General features: G+C 39.0%; 2 protein-coding genes across 13 annotated transcripts in view; one reads left to right on the top strand and one right to left on the bottom strand.

The window, feature by feature from the left end:
• Window positions 1-23,466, bottom strand: part of TJP1 (tight junction protein 1) — a gene marked incomplete at its 5' end in the record, with an annotated part of 251,470 nt that overhangs the window by 51,878 nt on the left and 176,126 nt on the right. For all 12 annotated transcript variants that reach the window (XM_079698942.1, XM_079698946.1, XM_079698947.1 and 9 more), the window contains 3 exons: window positions 1,892-2,168; window positions 12,020-12,122; window positions 12,801-12,925. In XM_079698942.1, coding sequence (XP_079555068.1) covers window positions 1,892-2,168; window positions 12,020-12,122; window positions 12,801-12,925 — 505 coding nt within the window. The remainder of the gene's footprint in view (window positions 1-1,891; window positions 2,169-12,019; window positions 12,123-12,800; window positions 12,926-23,466) is intronic.
• LOC307049410 (large ribosomal subunit protein uL23-like) lies at window positions 13,608-14,095 on the top strand (the record flags this gene model as incomplete). The annotated part of the gene is made up of 1 exon (XM_079698958.1): window positions 13,608-14,095. One exon carries the CDS (start codon window positions 13,608-13,610, stop codon window positions 14,019-14,021), a length of 414 nt encoding a protein of 137 aa, XP_079555084.1. The 3' UTR covers window positions 14,022-14,095.

Genomic DNA, 23,466 nt, shown 5'->3' with positions numbered 1-23,466 from the left:
AAATCCACAGCATTACAGGAGCCAAGAGAAAACATTATTTCAAAAAATAGGGAGTGGTTAATTATTAGAGAAATGCAAATCAAAACTACAATGAGGTGTCGCCTCACACCAGTTAGAATGGGCATCATCAGAAAATCTACAAGCAACAAATGCTGGAGAGGGTGTGGAGAAAAGGGAACCCTCTTGCACTGTTGGTGGGAATGTAAATTGATACAGTCACTATGGAGAACAGTATGGACATTCCTTAAAAAACTAAAATAGAATTACCGTATGACCCAGCAATCCCACTACTGGGCATATACCCAGAGAAAACCATAATTCAAAAAGACAAAAAAAAAAAAAAAAAAAAAAAAGACACATTCACCCCAATGTTCACTGCAGCAGTATTTACAATAGCCAGGTCATGGAAGCAACCTAAATGCCCATCAACAGATGAATGGATGTGGTACATATATACAATGGAATATTACTCAGCCATAAAAAGAAACGAAACTGGGCCATTTGTAGAGACATGGATGGATCTAGAGACTGTCATACAGAGTGAAGTAAGTCAGAAAGAGAAAAACAAATACCGTATATTAACACATATATGTGGACCTTAGAAAAATGGTACAGATGAACCGGTTTGCAGGGCAGAAATTCAGACACAGAGGTAGAGAACAAACGTATGGACACCAAGGGGGGAAAAGTGGGGGGGGGGGATGGGATGAACGAGGAGATTGGGATTGACATGTATACACTAATATGTATAAAATAGATAACTAATAAGAACCTGCTGTATAAAAAATAAATAAAATAAAATTCAAAAAAAAAATAGGGAGTGGTTAACTATGTGAAATGGTACTGAAAAGGCAAGTAAAAGAAAGACTAGAAATTTCTAAGGGATTCAGTACGACCAGTTCTGGGAGCAGATACCAGAGAGAGAGGGCTGAAGAGTGGGTGGTGAACAAGGAGAAACAGCTCTGAACACAGTCCGACTGAGAAGTCGGTTGTGGATGAGGGCAGTGGGGAGCAATAACCAGGAGACATGTCAGGTTTCAGTAAAGCGGATCAGAGCCAGCCTTCAAATACTCTTACACCTTTTTATCAAAATGATCAGTCATCGGGCTTCCCTGGTGGCGCAGTGGTTGAGAGTCCGCCTGCCAATGCAGGGGACGCGGGTTCATGCCCCGGTCCGGGAAGATCCCACATGCCGTGGAGCATCTGGGCCCGTGAGCCATGGCTGCTGGGCCTGCACGTCCGGAGCCTGTGCTCCACAACGGGAGAGGCCACAACAGTGAGAGGCCCGCGTGCCACAAAAAAAAAAAAAAAAAAATGATCAGTCATCAATGCTTTCCTGCATGGGAGAGACACGCCCACGGCAGCAAGAAGCCACAACCAGACTCATTTGTATCAAATGTGATTACCTGAGGGGAGGCAGCTAGGCTTCAGTTTCAAAATTTTTTGACAAACAAGTCCTTCGCTTTTAGAGCAATATCCTGTGGGGGCTCCTCTCCCTCCGACTCTCCATTTAGAAAAGGCAGCCTGCCCTCCCTCCGAATCCAGTGATTTCTACCCAGATGTAGGTACTACTGATCCTGACAGCTAAGTAAAACACTGAATTGCAACTTGGTGATGGTGTGACATTTCTTGTATTAGCCTACCCTACTCACAAGAAGTAATCCAAAATCCAACTACTGGACAATTTATGTGAAGTACTATCTGCTACAACAAAATGATTCAAGAAGAGGAAACAGATGACCCCTGAAGCCTGACATCACAGGATTTGATTTAAAGCAACAGGACACAAAAATGAAGATAACAGAAGACAACAAAGCAAAGATATAAAGTGATGGCAAATTTACTTCTCATTAAAATTAGTCTTAAAATTTTCATGTGAAAATGAAAATACCTTCGTTTTTCCGGGATTTCACCAGTGTGACTTTGGTGGGTCTGGCAGGTTGACTGGAAGCCACAGATCGCCTATCAGATCGTGGAGACAGACTCCTCTCTCGACTTGCACTTCTATCCCTGGCCCAGCTCTTCTCACTCCTCCTGTTAACCAGGCCCCCACGGCCACTTCTCCGGTCGTGTACTTCCTCATCATAACTATCTTCTTCATTCTCAGATACTGGTTCAGGATCAGGACGACTTACTGGTATCTGAACTTTCTTTTTCCTTCGAATGGTCTACAAATAAGAAAGATTACAATATGAGCTGACTGATTTTCATATATGTACTTTCAGTTCTTAAGAGAGGAAAATCACATTTTTCTGGTCTCATACTAATTATGAATAAGAGATATAATACACAAATATAACAAATTACTAAGGAATACTTTTCTATATTGGTTATCTTTTCTGCTCTCCTATAAACAGATCTGGTTAAGAAGCAAATTTGGAATAGAGGGCCTAATAAAGTTCTTAATTAATTCAGAAGACCTTCTATGTGTAATAATTACAAGCTTACAGGAAAACTATTACTGGTGGTTTGAATAAAGGAGGGAGCACTGTACTCTAATACAATCAAATATACTGTAGTTGTTACCAAACCAGAGCAAACTTGCAGGCCCAACTTGATTCCTTAAAAATTTCAGAATCCGTGAGTATCAAGGTCCACAACTGTCCTACTGGAACTCTAAGAGAAAAATTTATTGTACTTCCACACTAACACTGAACTTAGTGTTGTGTTGGCGCTAATAACTCCATGATACTCTACCAATACAAACCTTTAGTTTCTCTCTCTCCAAAATTTGTAATTTATGGTCTATGTATAAATTCCTTCTTCTGGCTTTCTTTCCTCAATTGACTCTGATACTGGTTCAATTTTCCCTGTCCACTTATTTCCTTTACTTTCTGTAAGATCAAGATCTATTTGCACTGCCTTCTGACTGAGTGGCCTCTTAATCCCTGGACTGCGCTCTGTCTTCTCACACCAGTATACATTTGATCTCATCAGAGATCTGCAAGATCTTCTTGAGTAACACTCCTTGTCTTCTACTTCTGACACCCTGCTCTACTGAAACTTCTCCATGTCCATCTTATGTCTGACTCCTCCATGCCCTCCTATTCTCCTAGTCCATCAATTCCCTCCTGGTTTCAACTGCCTTCCTCCCAAGTTTGATGAGTTGTCATGCTTCGATATTTAAATGATTTTCTCTAGCCCCGGGATACCACAGCCCTGTACCTGCTAAGTCAGGACCCAGCCCACCCCAGTAGGCCGGCACCAGCCCCTGGACCCCCAGGGCCCTGCAGCCAGAGACTCCAGGACCAGCCTGCCTACCCTGGGCACTAGCCCTGGGACACATAGGACCCTGACCCTGTCCACCAGTAGGCCGATACCAGCTCCGAAACACCTTGGACCCATCAGCCAGCCACTCTGGGATCCAGCCCCACTCACCAGCAGGCCTACACAAGCTTTGGAACACCCCGAACCCTGCAGCCAGTGATGTCTGAAACCAGCCTGCTCACCAGCAAGCTTACACTAGGACCCCTGGCCGCACAACCAGCCACCCAGTTCTACCCACCAGTGGGCCAGCACTAGAGAGAGAGGGCCCAAATCAATAATATCAGAAATGAAAAAGCAGAAGTTACAACTGACAGCACGGAAATACAAAAGATCACAAGAAATTACTGTGAACAATTATACACAAATAAAATGGACAACCTAGAAGAAATGGACAAATTCCTAGAAATGTACAACCTCCCAAGACTGAACCAGGAAGAAATAGAAAATATTAACAGACCAATTACCAGTAATTAAACTGAATCAATAATTTAAAAACTCCCAACAAACAGAAGTCCAAGACCATATGGCTTCACAAGTGAATTCTACCAAACATTTACAGAAGAGTTAACATGTATCCTTCTGAAACTCTTCCAAAACACTGCAGAGGAAGGAGTACTTCTGAACTCATTCTATGAGGCCAGCATCACCCTGATAGCAAAACCAGACAAAGATATCACACAGAAAAGAAAATTACAGGCCAATATCAATAATAAACATAGATGCAAAATTACTCAACAAAATATTAGCAAACTGAATTCAACAATACATTAAAAGGATCATACACCATGATCAAGTGGGATTTATCCCATGGATGTAAGGATGGTGCAATACCCACAAAGCGATGTGATATGTACCACATTAACAAACTGAGTAAGAAAAATTTTATGATCGTCTCAATAAATGTTGAAAAAGCTTTTAATAAAATTCAACATCTACGTATGATTAAAAAAACTCTCAACGAATAGAGGGAACATACCTCAACATAAAAAAGGTCATATATAAGCCCACAGCTAACATGGTGGGCTCAATGGTATAAAGCTGAGAGCATTTTCTCTAAGATCAGGAACAAGACAAGGATGCCCACTGTCGCTCTTTTATTGTACTTAGTGTTGGAAGTCCTAGCCCCAGCAATCAGACAAGAAAAAGAAAAGGAATCCAAATTGGAAAGGAAGAAGTACAACTGTTACTGTTTGAGGATGACATGATACTCTATAGAAAATCCTAAAGGCATCATGAATAAACTGCTAGAGCTCATCAATAAATTCGGCAAAGCTGTAGGATACAAAATTAATACAAAGAAATCTGTTGTATTTCTATACACTAACGACGAACTATCAGAAAGAGAAATTAAGAAAACAATCCCATTTACAAATTGCATCAAAAAATAAAATCCCTGGGAATAAATCCAACTAAGGAGGTAAAACACCTATACTTGGAAATATAAAGACACCAATGCAAGAAACTGAAGACAACAGGAACAAATGTAAAGATATACCAAGTTCATGGACTGGAAGAATTAATATTGCTAAAATGATCATACTATCCAAAGCAGTCTAAATATCCAATGCAATCCCTATCAAAATGCCAATGGCATTTTTTACAGAACTAGAACAAGTAATTCTAAAATTTATATGGAAACACAAAAGACCCCAAATAGCAAAAAACGAACAAACAATCTTGAGAGTGAAGAACAAAGCTGGAGGCATCATGCACCCAGATTTCAAACTATACTATATGGTTACAGTCATCAAACAGCATGGTACTAGCACAAAACCAGACACATAAATCAATGGAATGGAATAGAAGGCCCAGAAGATGAATCCACACTTACATGGGCAATTAATCTCTGACAAAGGAGGCAAGAATGTACAATGGGGAAAAAAACAGCCTCTTCAATAAATGGTGCTGGGAAAACAGGACAATTACATACAGAAGAATCATAATGGACTATTCTCTCATATCATGCACAAAAATAAATTCAAAATGGATACAAGATTTAAATATAAGCCCTGAAACCATAAAACTCCTAGAAGAAAACACAGGCAGTACACTATTTGACATCAGTCTTAAAAATATTTTTTGGATATGCCTCCTCAGGCAAGAGAAACAAAAGCACAAATAAACAGGACTACATCCAACTAAAAAAGCTTTTACACAGTGAAGTTAACTATCAACAAAACAAAAAGGCCTCCGATGAAACGGGAGAAGATGTTTGCAAATGATATGACCCACAAGGGATTAATATCCAAAATATACAAAGAACTTACACAACTCAATGTCAAAAAATAAACAAATGACTCAATTAAAAACTGGGCAGAGGATCTGAATAGACATTTTTCCGAAGAAGACATACAGATGGCCAACGGGCACATGAAAAGATGCTCAATATCACTAATCATCAGTGAAATGCAAATCAAAACCACAATGAGATATCACCTCCCACCTGTCAGAATGGCAATCATGAAAAAGAAAACAAATAACAAGCACTGACAAGGATGTGGAGAAAAGGGAACACTCATGCTCTGTTGGTGGGAATGTAAATTAGTGCAGCCACTACACAAAACAGTATGGAGACTCCTCAAAAAATTAAAAATAGAACTACCATATGATCCAGCAAATTCCACTCCTATTCACCCAGAGAAAATAAAAACACTAATTAGAAAAGACATTTATGGGAATCCCCTGGTGGTCCAGTGGTTAGGACTCCGCACTTCCACTGCAGGGGGCATGGGTGCAATCCCTGGTCGGGGAACTAAGATCCTGCATGCCACGAGGCCAAAAAAAAAAAAAGGAGGGGAGGCGAGGGAAGGGAAGAAAGGAAAAGGAAAAGACATTTGCATGCCTCTGTTTACTGCAGCATTATTTATGATATCCAAGATATGGAAGCAAAGCAAGTGCCCATCAACAGATGAATGGATAAAGAAGATGTGATACACACACACACACACACACAAATACTACTCAGCCATGAAAAAGAATAACATCTTGCCATCTGCAACAACACAGATGGACCTGGAGGGTATTACACTAAGTGAAATAAGTCAGACAGAGAAAGACAACTACTGTATGATTTCACTTATATGTGGAATCTAAACAACAAATGAACAAACATAACAAAACAGAAATGGAGTTACAGAACAGAGAACAGGTGGCTGCCAAAGGGAAAGGAACAGGTGAGACAGATCAAACAAACTTCCAGTTGCAAAATAAATGAGTCATGGGTATGAAATGTATGGTGCAGGAAACATAGTAACTACCTAGTATCTTTGTATGGTGACATATCATAACTGGACTTATCCTGGTGACCATTTTGAAATGTAGAGAAATATAGAATCACCATGTTGTATAACAGGAACTAACAGTGTTATAGGTCAATTATACTTGAAAAACAAACAAATTTATAGAAAAAGAGGTCAGATTTGTGGCTACAAAGGTGACAGGGGGTGGGGGGATTGCATGAGGGCAATCAAAAAGTACAAATTAGGGGTTCCCTGGTGGCACAGTGGTTGAGAATCCGCCTGTCAAGGCAGGGGACACGGGTTCGATCCCTGGTCTGGGAAGATCCCACATGCCGCGGAGCAACTAAGCCCGTGTGCCACAACTACTGAGCCTGAACTCTAGAGCCCGCGAGCCACAACTACTGAAGCCGGCATGCCTAGAGCCTGTGCTCCGCAACAAGTGATGCCACCGCAATGAGAAGCCCGCGCACCACAATGAAGAGTAGTCCCCACAACTAGAGAAAGCCCACGCGCAGCAACAAAGACCCAATGCAAAAAAAAAAAAAAAAAAAAAAAAAAAAAGACCCAATGCAGGCAAAAATAAAATAATTAATTATTTTTTTTTTAAGTGCAGACTTCCCTTCATAAGATAAATAAGTACTAAGGACATAATGTTCAACAAGATAAATGTAATTAAAGTTGCTGAGAGTAAATCCTAAGAGTTCTCATCACAAGGAAAAAAATTTTTTTTCCATTTCTTTAATTTTGTAGCCGTATGAGATGATTGATGTCATCATTTCATGAAGTCAAAACATCATGCTGCACACCTTAAACTTACACAGTGCCATATGTCAATTGTATCTCAGTAAAGCTGGGGGGAAGTTACTTTCTCCTGACCCGTCGGTCCTGTGCCAGGACGAACCCTGTCCTGTATTATCTTCCCCTTCAGATGGCTGCATCCCCACACCGGCTGATTAGGCTCTCCTCTATAAATTCATTTTACTTGAAAGAATTCTTTCATTTATTCAGCAATCCTTTCATCTACCTCTTGTTGCCTCAAATTCCATGGAATTTGCTAACACAGGTATCCCGAAACTGTTCTCCGAGATGCCAGTCACTAGGCCTGATTTATAGAGATCAGTGCCACTTCACATCCCCACTCCCACATGCTTTCAGTGTCTCATTTATTTGGTCTTCCTTCCTGGTCTCAGACAATTCGATCCTCTTCCTGCATGAATGACACCCTTTCAGAGGGGCTTAAGTCTCATCCCTCCCCACCTCCAAGACCTTTCCTCATCAATTACCACCACACCTCCAAGCCAGGTACCAATAACTATAATCTCTCCCTCTTTACCTCCAGTCTGTCCTCTGCCTACTAATCTGCAAATTCATTTTCAATACCCGTCTCGCTACTCATTTCCAAGCTATCACTTTTCTCTTCCTTTTGTGACTCACTTTCTTCAAAGGGCTGCTCCACACTTAATACCGCAGCTTCTTACCACCAAGAGTGATCAAAGAAGGCCTCTCTGAGGAAACAACATCGAAGCTAAAGGTCAACAAGGAGCAAGAGGCCAGCATGTGGAAAGGACAGGCAGCCAAGGCCCTGTTATGAATGGAGAAAAGGCTGCCTGCCTTGCTACTCTTGGTGCCCCATGGCTGAGGCCATTCTCGGGCAGCATTTACTGTAAAGCACCCCTCACTGCCTCCCTGAGTCTTACTCTCACCTCTATTTCCATCTCCAACATGTTGTATTAGAAGCAATTCTTTGTGTTAGCACTTCGATCTTCAATCGCTCCCTAGTAAGGTATAAACAAAATAACCAGTTGAGTCCTCAAAGCTTTCCCCATCACTCCTCTAAGAGAGCGAGCGCCACCTGTCTGAAATCTGCACCTGAAGCACCCTCCATCTCAGATGATGTGCGTGATGGCTGTGAATGTGTGTACCCATCGAGCCTACAGAAATTCAAGTTCCCTGAGGAGAAGGTCCTGGCCAGGTCATTAACTGTACCTGTAATGAAGTATTTGCACGTACTAAGTGTTTAACTCATCGAAAAATATCCAATCCTGCTATGATTCCCCATTTATATTATGAGTTAAGTACTATAAACCCACTCAGGCTTGGTAATCATACTTGATTTTAACACTGAAAATTGTGAAACAAAAATTTTGAGAAAAAATACCTACTTCAAAACAGGTCAGCTGAATTAAACATTCAAATATAAAACAAAACAATGAAATTATGTAAGTACTAGAATAAAATATAAGATATATGTTTTTATAACTCTGGTAAGGTAAAGACTTTTGTAAGCATGACACCAAAGGCAGAGCCAATCAAGTGAAAGTCTGACAGATATGACAGGATAAAAATGAAAACATTCCCATGATGATGAAATAAAATGATATAAAAACAAACCAAAAAAACACCGTAAACAACTTACACACACTCACAAAGAAAATGGAAAAACAATATATGCAGTGTATACCACAAAAGGCTAATCATCTTAATACACACAACACTAGTGTGACAGTCATCAACATAAAGACAGGAACAGGCAAAGAAACATAACGGGAAGTATACACACCAGGTGAAGATCAAACCCACTTGTAATTTAAAATACCTCATTTGAAATACTATGTTTAGTCCATCAGTTTGGCAGAGATGTAAGTGTTGATGAAACTGGACCCTCCCAGTACCTTATTGGTTTTCTAATGAGCAAACTGGCAATCCATGTATCAACAGTCATTCACGCCATCTGACTCTAAAAAGCTACTCCTAAGAAGTTATTCTTAAAAAGTAACTGAACAAGTAGATAGAAATATGATAATCTTTATTATTTTTAAAATAATAAAGATTATTTAAAAAATAATCTTATTTAAAATAATTTTAATAAGATTATTCTAAAATAATCTTAATTTTTTTTTTTTTTTTTTTTTGCGGTATGTGGGCCTCTCACTACTGTGGCCTCTCCCGCCGTGGAGCACAGGCTCCGGACGCACAGGCCCAGCGGCCATGGCTCACGGGCCCAGCCGCCCCGCAGCATGTGGGATCCTCCCAGATCGGGGCACGAACCCGCATTCCCTGCATCGGCAATAATTTTATTAAGATTATTTTAAAATAATCTTAATTTTTAAAAAAATACTTGTGGAAATTGGACATTGAAATGCCCATCAGTGAATGCGTTGAGGAAGTGTGCACACACACTGAAATGCTATGCAGCCATGTGGGTAAATACTAAAGTGCTCAGAGTTTATCTCTAGGAAGGTGTTTTCGCCCATTCGCTTCATAATGCTTTTTTAGTATGTTCAGAATTTTAGTAAAAATTACACATGTTCACTATGTTATAAACAATCTTTTACTATCTTCTCTTCACCTACTGTTAAACAAAATTAAGCATATTTATGGTAGTTATATTATCAAAGGAGTTCTAACATTTTAATTCAACAGAAAAGAAATTTATTGAGCCTAATGCCCAAGGGGTCTTAGTTTATGGAAAGATATAAACTAAGAACCATCAAAATATAAGAGCCCAGGGCAGGGGAGGGAAGGAGCTGGCTACTCAGAACTGGGGGGGAAAAAACCATATATAGTGACCTGAGGTTCTGGTTATGGCAGGAGATGAGTTAAGAAAGACATCCACATTCTAAGACACTACGGTTTTATTCTCAATGATGAAAACTTAGCGTATGTTGATGACGTAACCCACTCTCTTCAGATGCAGGAATGAACAGCTACCCTCTGCTGACTGAACACGCTTCCACCCAACCCTCCTACAGCTTCTCCCTGAACAGCAAACTACTTGCCCAATCTTCCTGAGTTCCACCTTTCCAAATGATGTAGCGAAGCACAGTGAGAGAAAAACTCATCCTTCTTACATGTGCTATTTCAAATACATAACAGGTTTTGGACTGTTTCTTACAAAATAATTTCTATGGTTAGAAAAGCCTGAAGTGTAGGAGTACAACTTTCTTGGTTGTATTATTGATGTGGGGCATGTGTACTAAACATTTTGCATGGAAAAACACAACAGTTCAATATTCCAAAGAATGAAGCTGGAGCTATGGTGAAGCTCACAACCTCAGACACAGGGAGAAAAATCCAATTTACCTAAGGTGCTCACCTTGGAATATGCAGTGACTCATCTGAAGAACACTTATTCAATTTATAAAAACCAACAAATATAAAAATTAGCAATCTGCTTCTGTAAATGCTACAATCTCATATTATAAAAACTGTTTAAAAATTGTACCATCAACTAGCCAGTCTGTACATGAACTGCAATTTAAAACAACACTAGAGTTCCAGATGTAAAAATACGGTTACAACAAAAAGCTGTGAAAACACATGCACAGTAGAAGATGGCTGTCATCTGGAATGCAGTAACTAAACTCTGGGTCTACTGCCACATGAGAAAACTCACTTAACCAGCAAGGACACTGGTGCGGAGATGAGCCATACGGCACAGCAGCCTACAAAAGGTGAGAGGGCCTCCAACTGTGGGTGTACAGTCTCAGGAAATACCCCTTCTGGCTCTCACCATAGCTCCCAGAGGTCAAAACACCATGCAGGCCTCCTCACTCCAGCCCTCTCCTTTCTGTTGGGTCCACTGTGGCTCTGACTGTCTGCTGCAAAGTAGAAAGGTTCTCAGTGGACAAGGCAGGACAAACCATGTAGCCGCCAGCCTCTTCCTCCTACTCTACACACCTGAGCTAACGCCTCAAGCAGTACCTTAATTAGTCCTTTCAGAGTTTAGATAAGGCAGAAACAGGGGCAGCAAAGTGGTTAATGTGCTCCTCTATGCATCGATAATTTTTTTTTTTTGGCCTCGTGGCATGTGGGATCCTAGTTCCCCGACCAGGGATCAAACCTGTGATCCCTGCAGTGGAAGCACAGAGTACTAATCGCTGGACCACCAGGGAAGTCCCTATGTAGATATAATTTTACGTAAGACTTTAACATTAAATCCATTCTCTGCTACATGTGCCTAGTTTTAAATGAAACAGAAGAGTCTAGCAATATACTAAAAAAAATATGAACTCTAAAAACAAAAAACCGAAAAAAAAACAGAACAACCAAAAAAATAAACCCTTACCACTCTCTCTTTCCTCAAACTATATCACAGTAAAAAAGTAGCAACAATATATGTGTTCAACGGACAACATAAAATTTGTCCACTGAACAAAACCTATAACAGAAAATACTTTAAACTGACTATACGCCAAGATTCAGTCTAATTTAAGTATTTTTTTAAAAAGGAAGCATTAAGCCATAAAGAGGTAACCATTCAACCAGGAGCTCCTTCCTTTCTTTTTCAATCAAAAAGAAACCCTGGTATCTGAGCTTTGAGAAAATACACACCAGTGACAAAACATACCACCAGTATTAGAAGAAAGAAACATTCTTACTTGTAAACAACTAACTTTAGAACTACTGTTCCAGATTTTATTTTCTTAAATGGGAAGAATGAATTCAAACACCAAAAACATACTAACAGTAAAGTTGGTATCTTTATAAAATTAAAGGTAAAAAACACTTACAATTTTTGCATTTTTTCCACTTTTCCTTAGTTGCTGAACAGCAAAAGCATGTTCAACATTATCCATTGAAACGCCATTAACCATCGCGACTCGGTCATTTTCCCTAAGGAAAAAAAGTGACCAAAATAATATGTTAGATGAAACCATACAAATAAGTTTATAAAGATATTTTCAAGATAGGATCTTTAAAAGATATTCTAATCGTGGGCTAATTAATCTGTCTTCAGATCAATGATAAAATAATGTCCAGCTATTTAATTTCAAATCCCCCACAAAAAATGTTTAGCACTTGTAACTAACCACAGGTCATTAATTTTTTAACTATTAACACAATGTTTCCCAAAAGGACTGAACAGGTACCACAATACACAAAATGACTTCTGGTGGTACAGTTACAGGCATTCAATGATACTAAGTCATAAGGCTGGAAAAAGTTATTCCTTCTTTAAAGATAAAGTCTTTCTCCTTCCAATTTTCTTTCAGTCCTCTACTCATACTCTCATTTATTTGCTAGTGTATCTTTTGCCTCTTTTTTATCTTGCTAATCTTCTTGTTGAACAAAAACGCTAAGACTCAGGGTGAGAGGCTCCTGAAGGCTAGATTCTACCCCAAACTGAGTAACAAGTTTTCTTTTCACTATCTTTATTTTTTACAGTGACCTTCTATTTAAGTTAAGTGATACTAGCTTTCCATATATGACAGAGATAAGCATAAACGTATATTAATTTAGAAAAATCACTAGCATGGCATGCCAGTGGCTGAGGGTAGGAAACATGCTTACTGCAGCTGCCCTTCTGCGGGTCCTCCTTTAAGCACATCTGAAATCACTATCGAGGTTTCCCCACTCTGGAAATGAGGATTATCTCTTCCACCAGATATTGCAATTCCAAATCCAAATCCAGGAGCCTAAAGTAATAATTATAGTAAAATGTTATGATGTCATACTCTACAATCTAAAAAAGTTCAAATATAAAAATTACAATCCTATTACAAAATGCTCACTCACTTGTACGGAAACACATCAGAATGACCTATCCTGGTATGGGAATGCACGCTTTAATAAATTTAATGCTGGGCATAACAAAATATTGAAAACTGTCAATTACATGAATGTTCTTTAAGAACTAAAACACATTTTAAAATTCTGAACACTGAAATCCTGAATTCATTTTTGCTTATCAGAAGGGTTCCTGAGGGAATTGGCAGTGCCCCCCTGTGATCATCACAAACACTGGCAACTGATTTATAGAATGACAGATTTAATAAGCATATAAACCGGGTGCCATTTTATATAATAAAATATCAACAGCTGTGAAAATCAACTTCCTTCACTTACCCTAAAAATCTCTACTGAAGTAATACACTATAATGTCTTATGCACACTGCATACAATAGAAAGTATACATTAATCATATCAAGCATTTTTAAATTACTTATATTTTTAATTAAACAAAATCATAATTAATTATATACTTCTAAATGAGCTGAAAATCTTTACCACAGTGACTAAGGACAGCCCAGCACAAAAAAAAAATCAAAATACTACCAAGTTATTTAAAAATTACCTAATCTCGCTTTTTTCACGAAGATGGCGCCAAAGGCGAAGAAGGAAGCCCCTGCCCCTCCCAAAGCCGAAGCCAAAGCAAAGGCTTTGAAGGCCAAGAAAGCAGTGCTGAAAGGCGTACACAGCCACAAAAAAAAGATCTGGACGTCACCCACCTTCCGACGGCCCAAAACACTGCAGCTCAGGAGGCAGCCCACATATCCTCGGAAGAGCGCCCCTAGGAGAAACAAGCTTGACCACTATGCCATCATCAAGTTTCCCCTCACCACCGAGTCAGCCATGAAGAAAACAGAAGACAACAACACACTGGTGTTCACTGTGGATGTCAAGGCCAACAAGCATCAAATTAAACAGGCTGTGAAGAAGCTCTATGACATTGACGTGGCTAAGGTCAACACCCTGGTCAGGCCTGATGGAGAGAAGAAGGCATATGTTTGACTGGCTCCTGACTATGATGCTTTGGATGTTGCCAACAAAATTGGGATCATCTAAACTGAGTCCAGCTGGCTAATTCTAAATATAGAAGTTTTCACTCTAAAAAAATAATTAAATAAAAATAAAAATTACCTAATCTCAAAGAAATCCACACCATTCCCTAGAAAGGAAATGAAGTATTCAGAGTAGTCTAAAAGAAACAGCCAATATTCTCCTAGGGCTCCAGAATCAAAAAATCAGAGGCTATGTTTTCATATAACGTTGTACTACACTATGCTCTACAATCCAAACCACCTAAGGACAAAGGTAACAACTTCCTTCCACTACTGTCCCATCCACAAAGAAGACCATGCCCACCATGGACAGGGGATACATCATGACCACCCCTTTCACCCCAAAGTCTACTGAAATAGCCAAAGAAGAAGAAAAAAGAAAAACTCTTCTTAAAAAAGAATAAACACCAGCAATTCCACACCTAGGTATATAACCAAGAGAAATGAAAACGTGTGCAAACAGATTTATACCTACACACAGCAGCATTTATTAACAGCCAAAAACTGCAAACAACCCAAATGTCTATAAAATGATGAATGGATAAATAAAATATGGTATATCCATTAAATGAATTATCTGCAATAGAAAGGAATGAAGTACTGATACATGCTACAAAATGGGGAACATAGAAAACATGATGCTATCTAAAAGAAGCCAACCATAAAAGACCACACACACCATACAATTCCTCTTAGATGAAACGTTCAGAAAAGACCAATCTGTATGAAACAGAAAACAGACTGGTGATTGTCAACGGCTGGGGTGTAGAAAGGGATGGAGACATTGGGAAGGGATGGTTTATGAGTAACATTATTCTTTTTAGGGTGACGGAATGCTTAAAAAGTGACTCTCGTGATGGTCTTACAGATCTGTGAATATACTAAAAATCACTAAATTGTACATTTAAAGGGTGAATTGTATGGTATGTGAATTATATTGCAATAAAAGCTAATACCCCCCAGAAAAGGTTAATGTGAAAAAACAAATAAACAGGAAAACATCTGGGTGGCAGAAGATAATGGCAACTGCCTGAATCTGTGTCTCCAAAATAATACAAAACAGATCACTACACAAAACCATACCCTTAATACAACTCAAAACCAGAGAATATGCAAATTTCAAAATAGCCAGAAGTAGGCCTAAAATTTCAAAAATAAAATGATTAGAAAGAAAATAACTATTAGCACACAATTAGAAAACATAAGAGACTACAGAACAAGTTCAAATAAATTTGAAAACTTAGATAAAACAGATAATTTTGTAGGGAAATACAGATTATTGAAATTGACTCTATTAGAAATAAAAACTTAAGCAACCCCATCGCTGAAGAGGAAACAGAGATAGTTGTGACGGAATTATCCCACAAAAAACACCAGGCACAGATGATTTCACAGGGAATTCTACCAAAATATCAATATCCAGATAGCCCTGATGCTCCATAAATTGTTCCAGAGCATCCTAAAATGAAGGAAAGCTTCTAACTCTTTTCAAGAAGCAATTATAATATTGATATCTAAATCTGATCATGACTATCCACGATAAAGACAGGGCTTCCCTGGTGGCACAGTGGTTAAGAACCCACCTGCCAATGCAGGGGACACGAGTTTGAGCCCTGGTCTGGGAAGATCTCACATGCCATGGAGCAACTAAGCCCATGCACCACAACTACTGAGCCTGTGCTCTAGAGCCCACACACCACAACTACTGAAGCCCGCACACCTAGAGCCCGTGCTCCGCAACAAGAGAAGCCACCACAATGAGAAGCCCAAGCACTGCAACAAGAGTAGCCCCTGCTTACTGCAAGTACAGCAAGCCCACGCACAGCAACGAAGACCCATCACAGCCAAAAATTTTAAAAACAAATTAATTAATTAATTTAAAAAGGACAGAGCCCTCTTCCAAATACTAAAGCCTAACATCATTTATAAAGGCCAACACCATACAAATATGGATTCCATGACAAGGTGATTTATTTCCAAGACTGTTGTATTAGGAAAGCCACTGTATAGGAGACCCTATTAATAAACCTAGAGAAAAAAATTCAGAGATTATATCCACAGACCCTGGAAAGGCCTTTGACAAAATCCAACATTCACGACCAAGGGAAAGAAAAATTCAAGAAAATACTTTCAATCTGTTTTAATATTTCATTTTATGTTAAAGTACATGAAGAACCTTACCCACACACATAGTTGAAAAGGAGAGGAGTTATTTTAGTAAACCTTTTAGATAATTATGTATATTCATGTTTGATTTTATATCGGTAAGTGATAGTTTCTTAATGGGTGGCTACAATGTGCAACCTGAAACCGTATCAGTGGACTTTTTGTACTTACTCTGTTACATGAATACCCATCCACTGGCCTATTTTGCACTTTGAATGGATTATTTTATCCAGCGTGATTTTATAATAGCATGTCTTGGTCACTTGGAAAATATTTAGGTAAATCTTTCAAATGATGACACGTTTCACCACTATATAATATTTTTTAAAAATCATACTTTAATATCACCACCAATGCAATCAAAGTCTTTAAGTAGTGAAAAGTACTGAGCTCATCTCATAGTGGCAGATAAATGTTTTCCAAATTTTAATTTTTGTTTTAAAATTCAATTTTCTTCATTGGCAACAACTATTATCAGAATTGTTTTCCTTGAAGCAACGGGTACTCGAGAAAAATGTTTGTCAAATATTCCAATCTGGATAACCATTCCTTCAAGTAAAGTGGTGTTACACACACAAATACACAGCTGACTGAGGTTCCAATTCAAACAATCATGCAAGTACTTCAGTATAAAGCAGAAATGCCTTATGCATATTTCCCATTTCAATATACAGATTATTTTTAAAATGTCTATTCCAAAGCTGACATGTGGTAAAATTAGTAATTTTTACTGCTCTGAGTTATTCTGCAGCAAAACTGGGATTGTTCTTATAAACTGTGAGTAAGCCCAAAACTACTAGGATGGTTTGGGGCTATGAGGCCAGTTTTACCTCATACCACTGCTTCTGTACCTTCACTACGACTATCAACACAGTGAAAAAGACAAATAACATTTTTGTGCTGTTATGAAAAGCATAAAAAGACTTCAGAGATCTTTTGGGGTCCTCAGCCCATACACTGATATTAAAAAAACACTGAAAAAAGAGCAAAAAAATAAAAACCCAAAACAAAAAAAAAACCCAATGAAGCAATTTACAAAAGATATGAAATGTTAAAACTCATAAGAAACACAAATTAAAACCACACAGAGAATGGTAAAAATTAAAGTACAACAACACATTTTGTTGAGGAGGCTGTAGAAAAATAGGCACCACTGCTAATGGGCATGCAAACTGCTACAATTCTTTAGGAGAGGAATTTGGCAATCCTAACAAAATTACAAAAGCATTTATGTATGTATGTATGTATGTATGTATGTATGTATGCATTTATTTATTTATATTTTTGGCTGCGTCAGGTCTTAGTTGTGGCACGCGGGCTCCAGAGCATGGGCTCCGTTGTTGCGGCACACAAGCTCTCTAGTTGTGGCACAGGGGCTCAAGTAGTTGCAGCACAGCATGTGGGATCTTAGTTCCCTGACCAGGGATCAAACCCAACCCGCGTCCCGTGCGTTGGAAGGCGGCTTCTTAACCACTGGGCAACCAGGGAAGTCCTCAAAAGCACTCTATCCTTCAACAGAGTGAACCAGTTTCTAGCAACGTACCCTGAAGATTACATATACAGCTCCAAAAATAAGCAAATACGTATGTACATAGTTATTCACTACAGACTGTAACTGCAAATACTGGAAAAAACCTAAAACACCCAAGGGTTACCTCCAGGGCAATTTGGGGAGGGGTGTGTTATTCTTTGGCTTTTTTTCCGTCCTTGGAGGAGGCTAGCACTAATCTTTTATTCTGTATACTTTTATACTGTGCATTTAGATCTTGCTTGATAATTCTTTTATTTAAAAATTAAAAACATAACACAAAAATATTAAAGAAATGCCAAAAACATAAGGACCTTTCAATAACGAAGGCGGAGGTGAGTAGATACTTCCTAAGATTTGCTTGTGAATAAGTAAGTACAGTCTTGGCTGCATGAGCCAGGCATCAAACACAGGCAGAGCATACTGCTTCCACGCAACGCCAGCACTCTGTGGGGCATGTCATCCTGCTGGATCAGCGCTGGCTGCAGTTCATTTAATGACTACCCAGGAAGTCTGTGATTCCCAACCCTGTCTGCAGATGAAAATCATTTGGGATCAGTCTCAAAACTGCTTGATGATTTCCAAACCCCCCACCGCACAACAATTAAATAAAACTGGAGGAGGGCAGATGGCAGGCGTTTAAAAAAAAAAATCTCCTAAGTGATTCTAACGGGCAGCCAGGGCTGAGAACCTTAGCCTTAAAAGCTTTGTGAATATCAGACCAGGGTGATCATCAAAAACTATAAAAGGTTCGACTATCTCACACTTTCCCTTCCCTCTTAGGGAAGGTTTCTCTCTGAAACCTTTTTAGGCTTAGATCTCCACCACGGTCCTATTTTTGGCCTTTTCAATAGATTTCTTACCTCCATTGCACTACAATTTACCCTCCATCATGTTCAAAGGATTATTATTCTAAAACAAACCCAATTCTGTCATTCCATTGCCCAGAGGTCCAAGTTCCTTAACATGCAATATCCTGAAATGCAACACCAACTTGCTTCCCAGCACCCCAGTCTTTACCCTAAACACACTTAACTACTGACCCCCACTTAAGCATGCCATGCATCATCAAGTTCCAAGCTTTCACATTTCTTCTCTGCCTAGGATTCCTTTAGCATCACACCCTTCAACATCCAGGTTCAACATCTCCTTCATAAAACCAACCTAGCTTTTTCACAGGCACAAGTGGCCCATCCTGTAGGCTCTCTGACCACATAGACACACTTCTGCTACTTAACACATAGCACTTAAATAGCCTGGGTATCAGAGGTTCATTTGGGAGGGGGTTACATATTCTTCTACATATCCCAGCTGAGTACAACCCTGCAAGGGCCTAACACGAAGTGGCTCATCAATGTTAGGGCACTAAAACAAGTATCTAGCTAATTATTCAGTTTAATTTTAACTCAATTTCCCTTTATAGAGTTGTCTTTTAAAACTCACACTAATTTGAGCACTAAAACCTCATTAGCAGCCAGAGTAGTAGCATGAATTTGGAATTTCTTGAATTTCCAAATAAAAACAAGCAGGGCAACTATACAGCAAACCAAAACCCGTATATACAGCAAAAAAAAAAACCCCACAGGTAACCAACGTACCCCCCTAAGGAAGCAGCTGGGGATGAGCAACACCTATGAGACTTGTGTGTTCCCAAAACCTACTTGGGAAGAAAGCCACAAGGCATCTGACACACCTTAGACCTGAAGAACCCCCCAAATAACTAACAGGTATTTACTGGAAAGAACGGCAGGGCAATTCGAGAACAACAGCTGAAACGGGGAGGGATTTTGCCTCTCCAGTTGTCAGTGAGAGCAAGGAGCCTGCAGTAGGGCGTGAATGGGCTAGAGCAGTGTAACCCCTAGGAATTCTCAACACAGACCTGCCAGTGGATTCAGACTAGACAGGGACAGGAACAGCAAAAGATGAAAGGGTACAAAAGGCATGGGCCTAGGAAATGTCAGAAAGCAGCAGTTATGTTTCTTTAGTGCATGCACACACACAAGAAAACTAAGCCAATTTCTAGAAGCTCAAGAAAGCTAATTTCCCATAAAATTGAGCAAAAAAGGGATTATGATCAAATCCCTTAGAAAATCACTATAAAACACAATGAGTAGCAGAATATCCCTACAGAAAATGAAAGCATGCCAAAAAGAGTACTCAAAAAAAAGAAAAATAAAGGATCAAAACTGTTACTATTATAAAACAAGTGAAAAGGCACTACAAAAATACACAAGACATGAAAGAATACAAATTAAGAATTTTAGACAATCACAGAAAGACAGACAGAATCAAAACGCAGAGGACTTTGTACCAGATGAAGGAACAAGATAAAACACCATAAAAAAAACTAAATGAAGTGGAGATAGGCAACCTTCCAGAAAAAGATTTCAGAATAATGATAGTGAAGATGATCCAGAACCTCGGAAAAAGACTGGAGGCAAAGATCGAAAAGATGAAAGAAATGTCTGACAAAGACCTAGAAGAATTAAAGAACAAACACCTGGAAGAATAAAAGAACAGAGATGAACAATACAATAACTGAAATGAAAAAAAAAGAAAGCTGGAGTAGCAATACTCATATCAGATAAAACAGACTTTAAAATAAAGAATGTTACAAGAGACAAGAAGGGACACTATATAATGATCAAGGGATCAATCCAAGAAGAAGATATAACAATTAAAAATATATATGCACCCAACATAGGAGCACCTCAATACATAAGGCAACTGCTAACAGCTATAAAAGAGGAAATCAACAGTAACACAATAATAGTGGGGGACTTTAACACCTCACACCAATGGACAGATCATCCAAAATGAAAATAAATAAGAAACAGAAGCTTTAAATGACACAGTAGACCAAACAGATTTAATTGATATTTACAGGACATTCCATCCAAAAACAGCAGATTACACTTTCTTCTCAAGTGCGCACAGAACATTCTCCAGGATAGATCACATCTTGGATCAAAAATCAAGCCTCAGTAAATTTAAGAAAATTGAAATCATATCAAGCATCTTTTCTGACCACAACACTATGAGATTAGAAAAGAATTACAGGAAAAAAACGTAAAAAACATAAACACATGGAGGCTAAACAATACATTATTAAATAACCAAGAGATCACTGAAGAAATCAAAGAGAAAATCAGAAAGTACCTAGAGACAAATGACAATGAAAACACAACGATCCACAACCTATGGGATGCAGCAAAGGCAGTTCTAAGAGGGAAGTTTATAGCTATACAAGCCTACCTCAAGAAACAAGAAAAATCTCAAACAACCTAAACTTACACTTAAAAGAACTAGAGAAAGAAGAACAAACAAAACCTGAAGTTAGCAGACCGAAAGAAATCATAAAGATCAGAGCAGAAATAAATGAAATAGAAACAAAGAAAACAATAGCAAAGATCAATAAAACTAAAAGCTGGTTCTTTGAGAAGATAAACAAAATTGATAAACCTTTAGCCAGACTCATCAAGAGGGAGAGGACTCAAACCAATAAAATTAGAAATGAAAAAGGAGAAGTTACAACAGATTCAGCAGAAATACAAAGCATCCTAAGAGACTCCTACAAGCAACTCTATGCCAATAAAATGGACAACCTGGAAAAAATGGACAAATTCTTAGAAAGGTATAACCTTCCAAGACTGAACCAGGAAGAAATAGAAAATATGAACAGACCAATCACAAGTAATGAAATTGAAACCGTGATTAAAAATCTTCCAACAAACAAAAGTCCAGGACCAGACAGCTTCACAGATGAATTCTATCAAACATTTAGAGAAGAGCTAATACCCATGCTTCTCAAACTCTTCCAAAAAATAGCAGAGGAAGGACCACTCCCAAACTCATTCTATGAGGCCACCATCACCCTGATACCAAAACCAGACAAAGATACCACAAAAAAAGAAAATTATAGATGAATATCACTGATGAATATAGATGCAAAAATCCTCAATAAAATACTAGCAAACAGGATCATACACCATGATCAAGGTGGATTTATCCCAGGGATGCAAGGATTCTTCAATATACGCAAATCAATCAATGTGATACACCATATGAACAAACTGAAGAATAAAAACCATATGATCATCTCAATAGATGCAGAGAAAGCTTTTGACAAAATTCAACACCCATTTATGATAAAAACTCTCCAGAAAGTGGGTATAGAGGGAAGCTACCTCAATATAATAAAGGCCATATACAACAAACTCACAGCAAACATCATTCTCAATGGTGAAAAACTGAAATCATTTCCTCTAGATCAGGAACAAGACAAGGATGTCCACTCTCGCCACTATTATTCAACATCATTTTGGAAGTCCTAGCCATGGCAATCAGAGAATAAAAAGAAATAAAAGCAATACAAATTGGAAAAGAAGAAGTAAAACTGTCACTGTTTGCAGATGACACTATACTATACATAGAGAATCTTAAAGATGCCACCAGAAAACTACTAGAGCTAATCAATGAATTTGGTAAAGTTGCAGGATACAAAATTAATGTACAGAAATCTCTTGCATTCCTATTAACAACAAAAGATCAGAAAGAGAAATTAAGGAAACAGTCCCATTCACCATTGCAACAAAAAGAATAAAATACCTAGGAATAAACCTACCTAAGGAGGTAAAAGACCTGTACTCAGAAAGCTGTAACACACTGATGAAAGAAATCAAAGATGACACAAACAGATGGAGAGATATACCATGTTCTTGGATTGGAAGAATCAATATTGTGAAAATGACTATACTACACAAAGCAATCCACAGATTCAATGCAATCTCTATCAAATTACCAGTGGCATTTTTTTTTATTTTATTTTATTTTTTTGGTACGTGGGCCTCTCAATGCTGTGGCCTCTCCCGTTGCGGAGCACAGGCTCCGGACGCGCAGGCTCAGCGGCCATGGCTCACGGGCCCAGCCGCTCCGCGGCATGTGGGATCCCCCCGGACCGGGGCCCGAACCCACGTCCCCTGCATCGGCAGGCGGACTCTCAACCACTGCGCCACCAGGGAAGCCCACCAGTGGCATTTTTTACAGAACTAGAACAAAAAATGTTAAAATCTGTATGGAGACACAAAAGACCCCGCATAGCCAAAGCAGTCTTGAGGGAAAAAATCGGAGCTGGAGGAATCAGACTCCCTGACTTCAGACTATACTACAAAGCTACAGTACCCAAGACAATATGGGGGCCTCCCTGGTGGTGCAGTGGTTAAGAATCCACCTGCCAATGCAGGGAACACAGGTTCGAGCCCTGGTCCAGGAAGATCCCACATGCCAAGGAGCAACTAAGCCGGTGCGCACCACAACTACTGAACCTGTGCTCTAGAGCCCACGAGCCACAGCTACTGAGCCCGCACACCTTGAGCCCATGCTCCACAACAAGAGAAGCCACCGCAATGAGAAGCCTGTGCACCGCAACGAAGAGTGGCCCCCACTTGCCGCAACTAGAGAAAACCCTCACGCAGCAGTGAAGACCCAATGCAGCCATAAATAAATAAATTAAATTAAATTAAATTAAAAATTAAAAAAAAAAAGACAATATGGTACTGGCAAAAGAACAGAAATGTAGATCAGTGGAACAGGATAGAAAGCCCAGAGATAAACCCATGCACCTATGGTCAACTAATCTATGACAAAGGTGGCAAGGATATACAATGGAGAAAAGACAGTCTCTTCAGTAAGTGGTGCTGGG

This window comes from Hyperoodon ampullatus (assembly GCF_949752795.1).
Source record: "Hyperoodon ampullatus genome assembly, chromosome: 3".
NCBI classification, from domain to species: Eukaryota; Metazoa; Chordata; class Mammalia; order Artiodactyla; family Ziphiidae; genus Hyperoodon; species Hyperoodon ampullatus.
The sequence above is the reverse complement of the archived record's forward strand: the minus strand, read 5'-3'. Positions and strand labels throughout refer to the sequence as shown.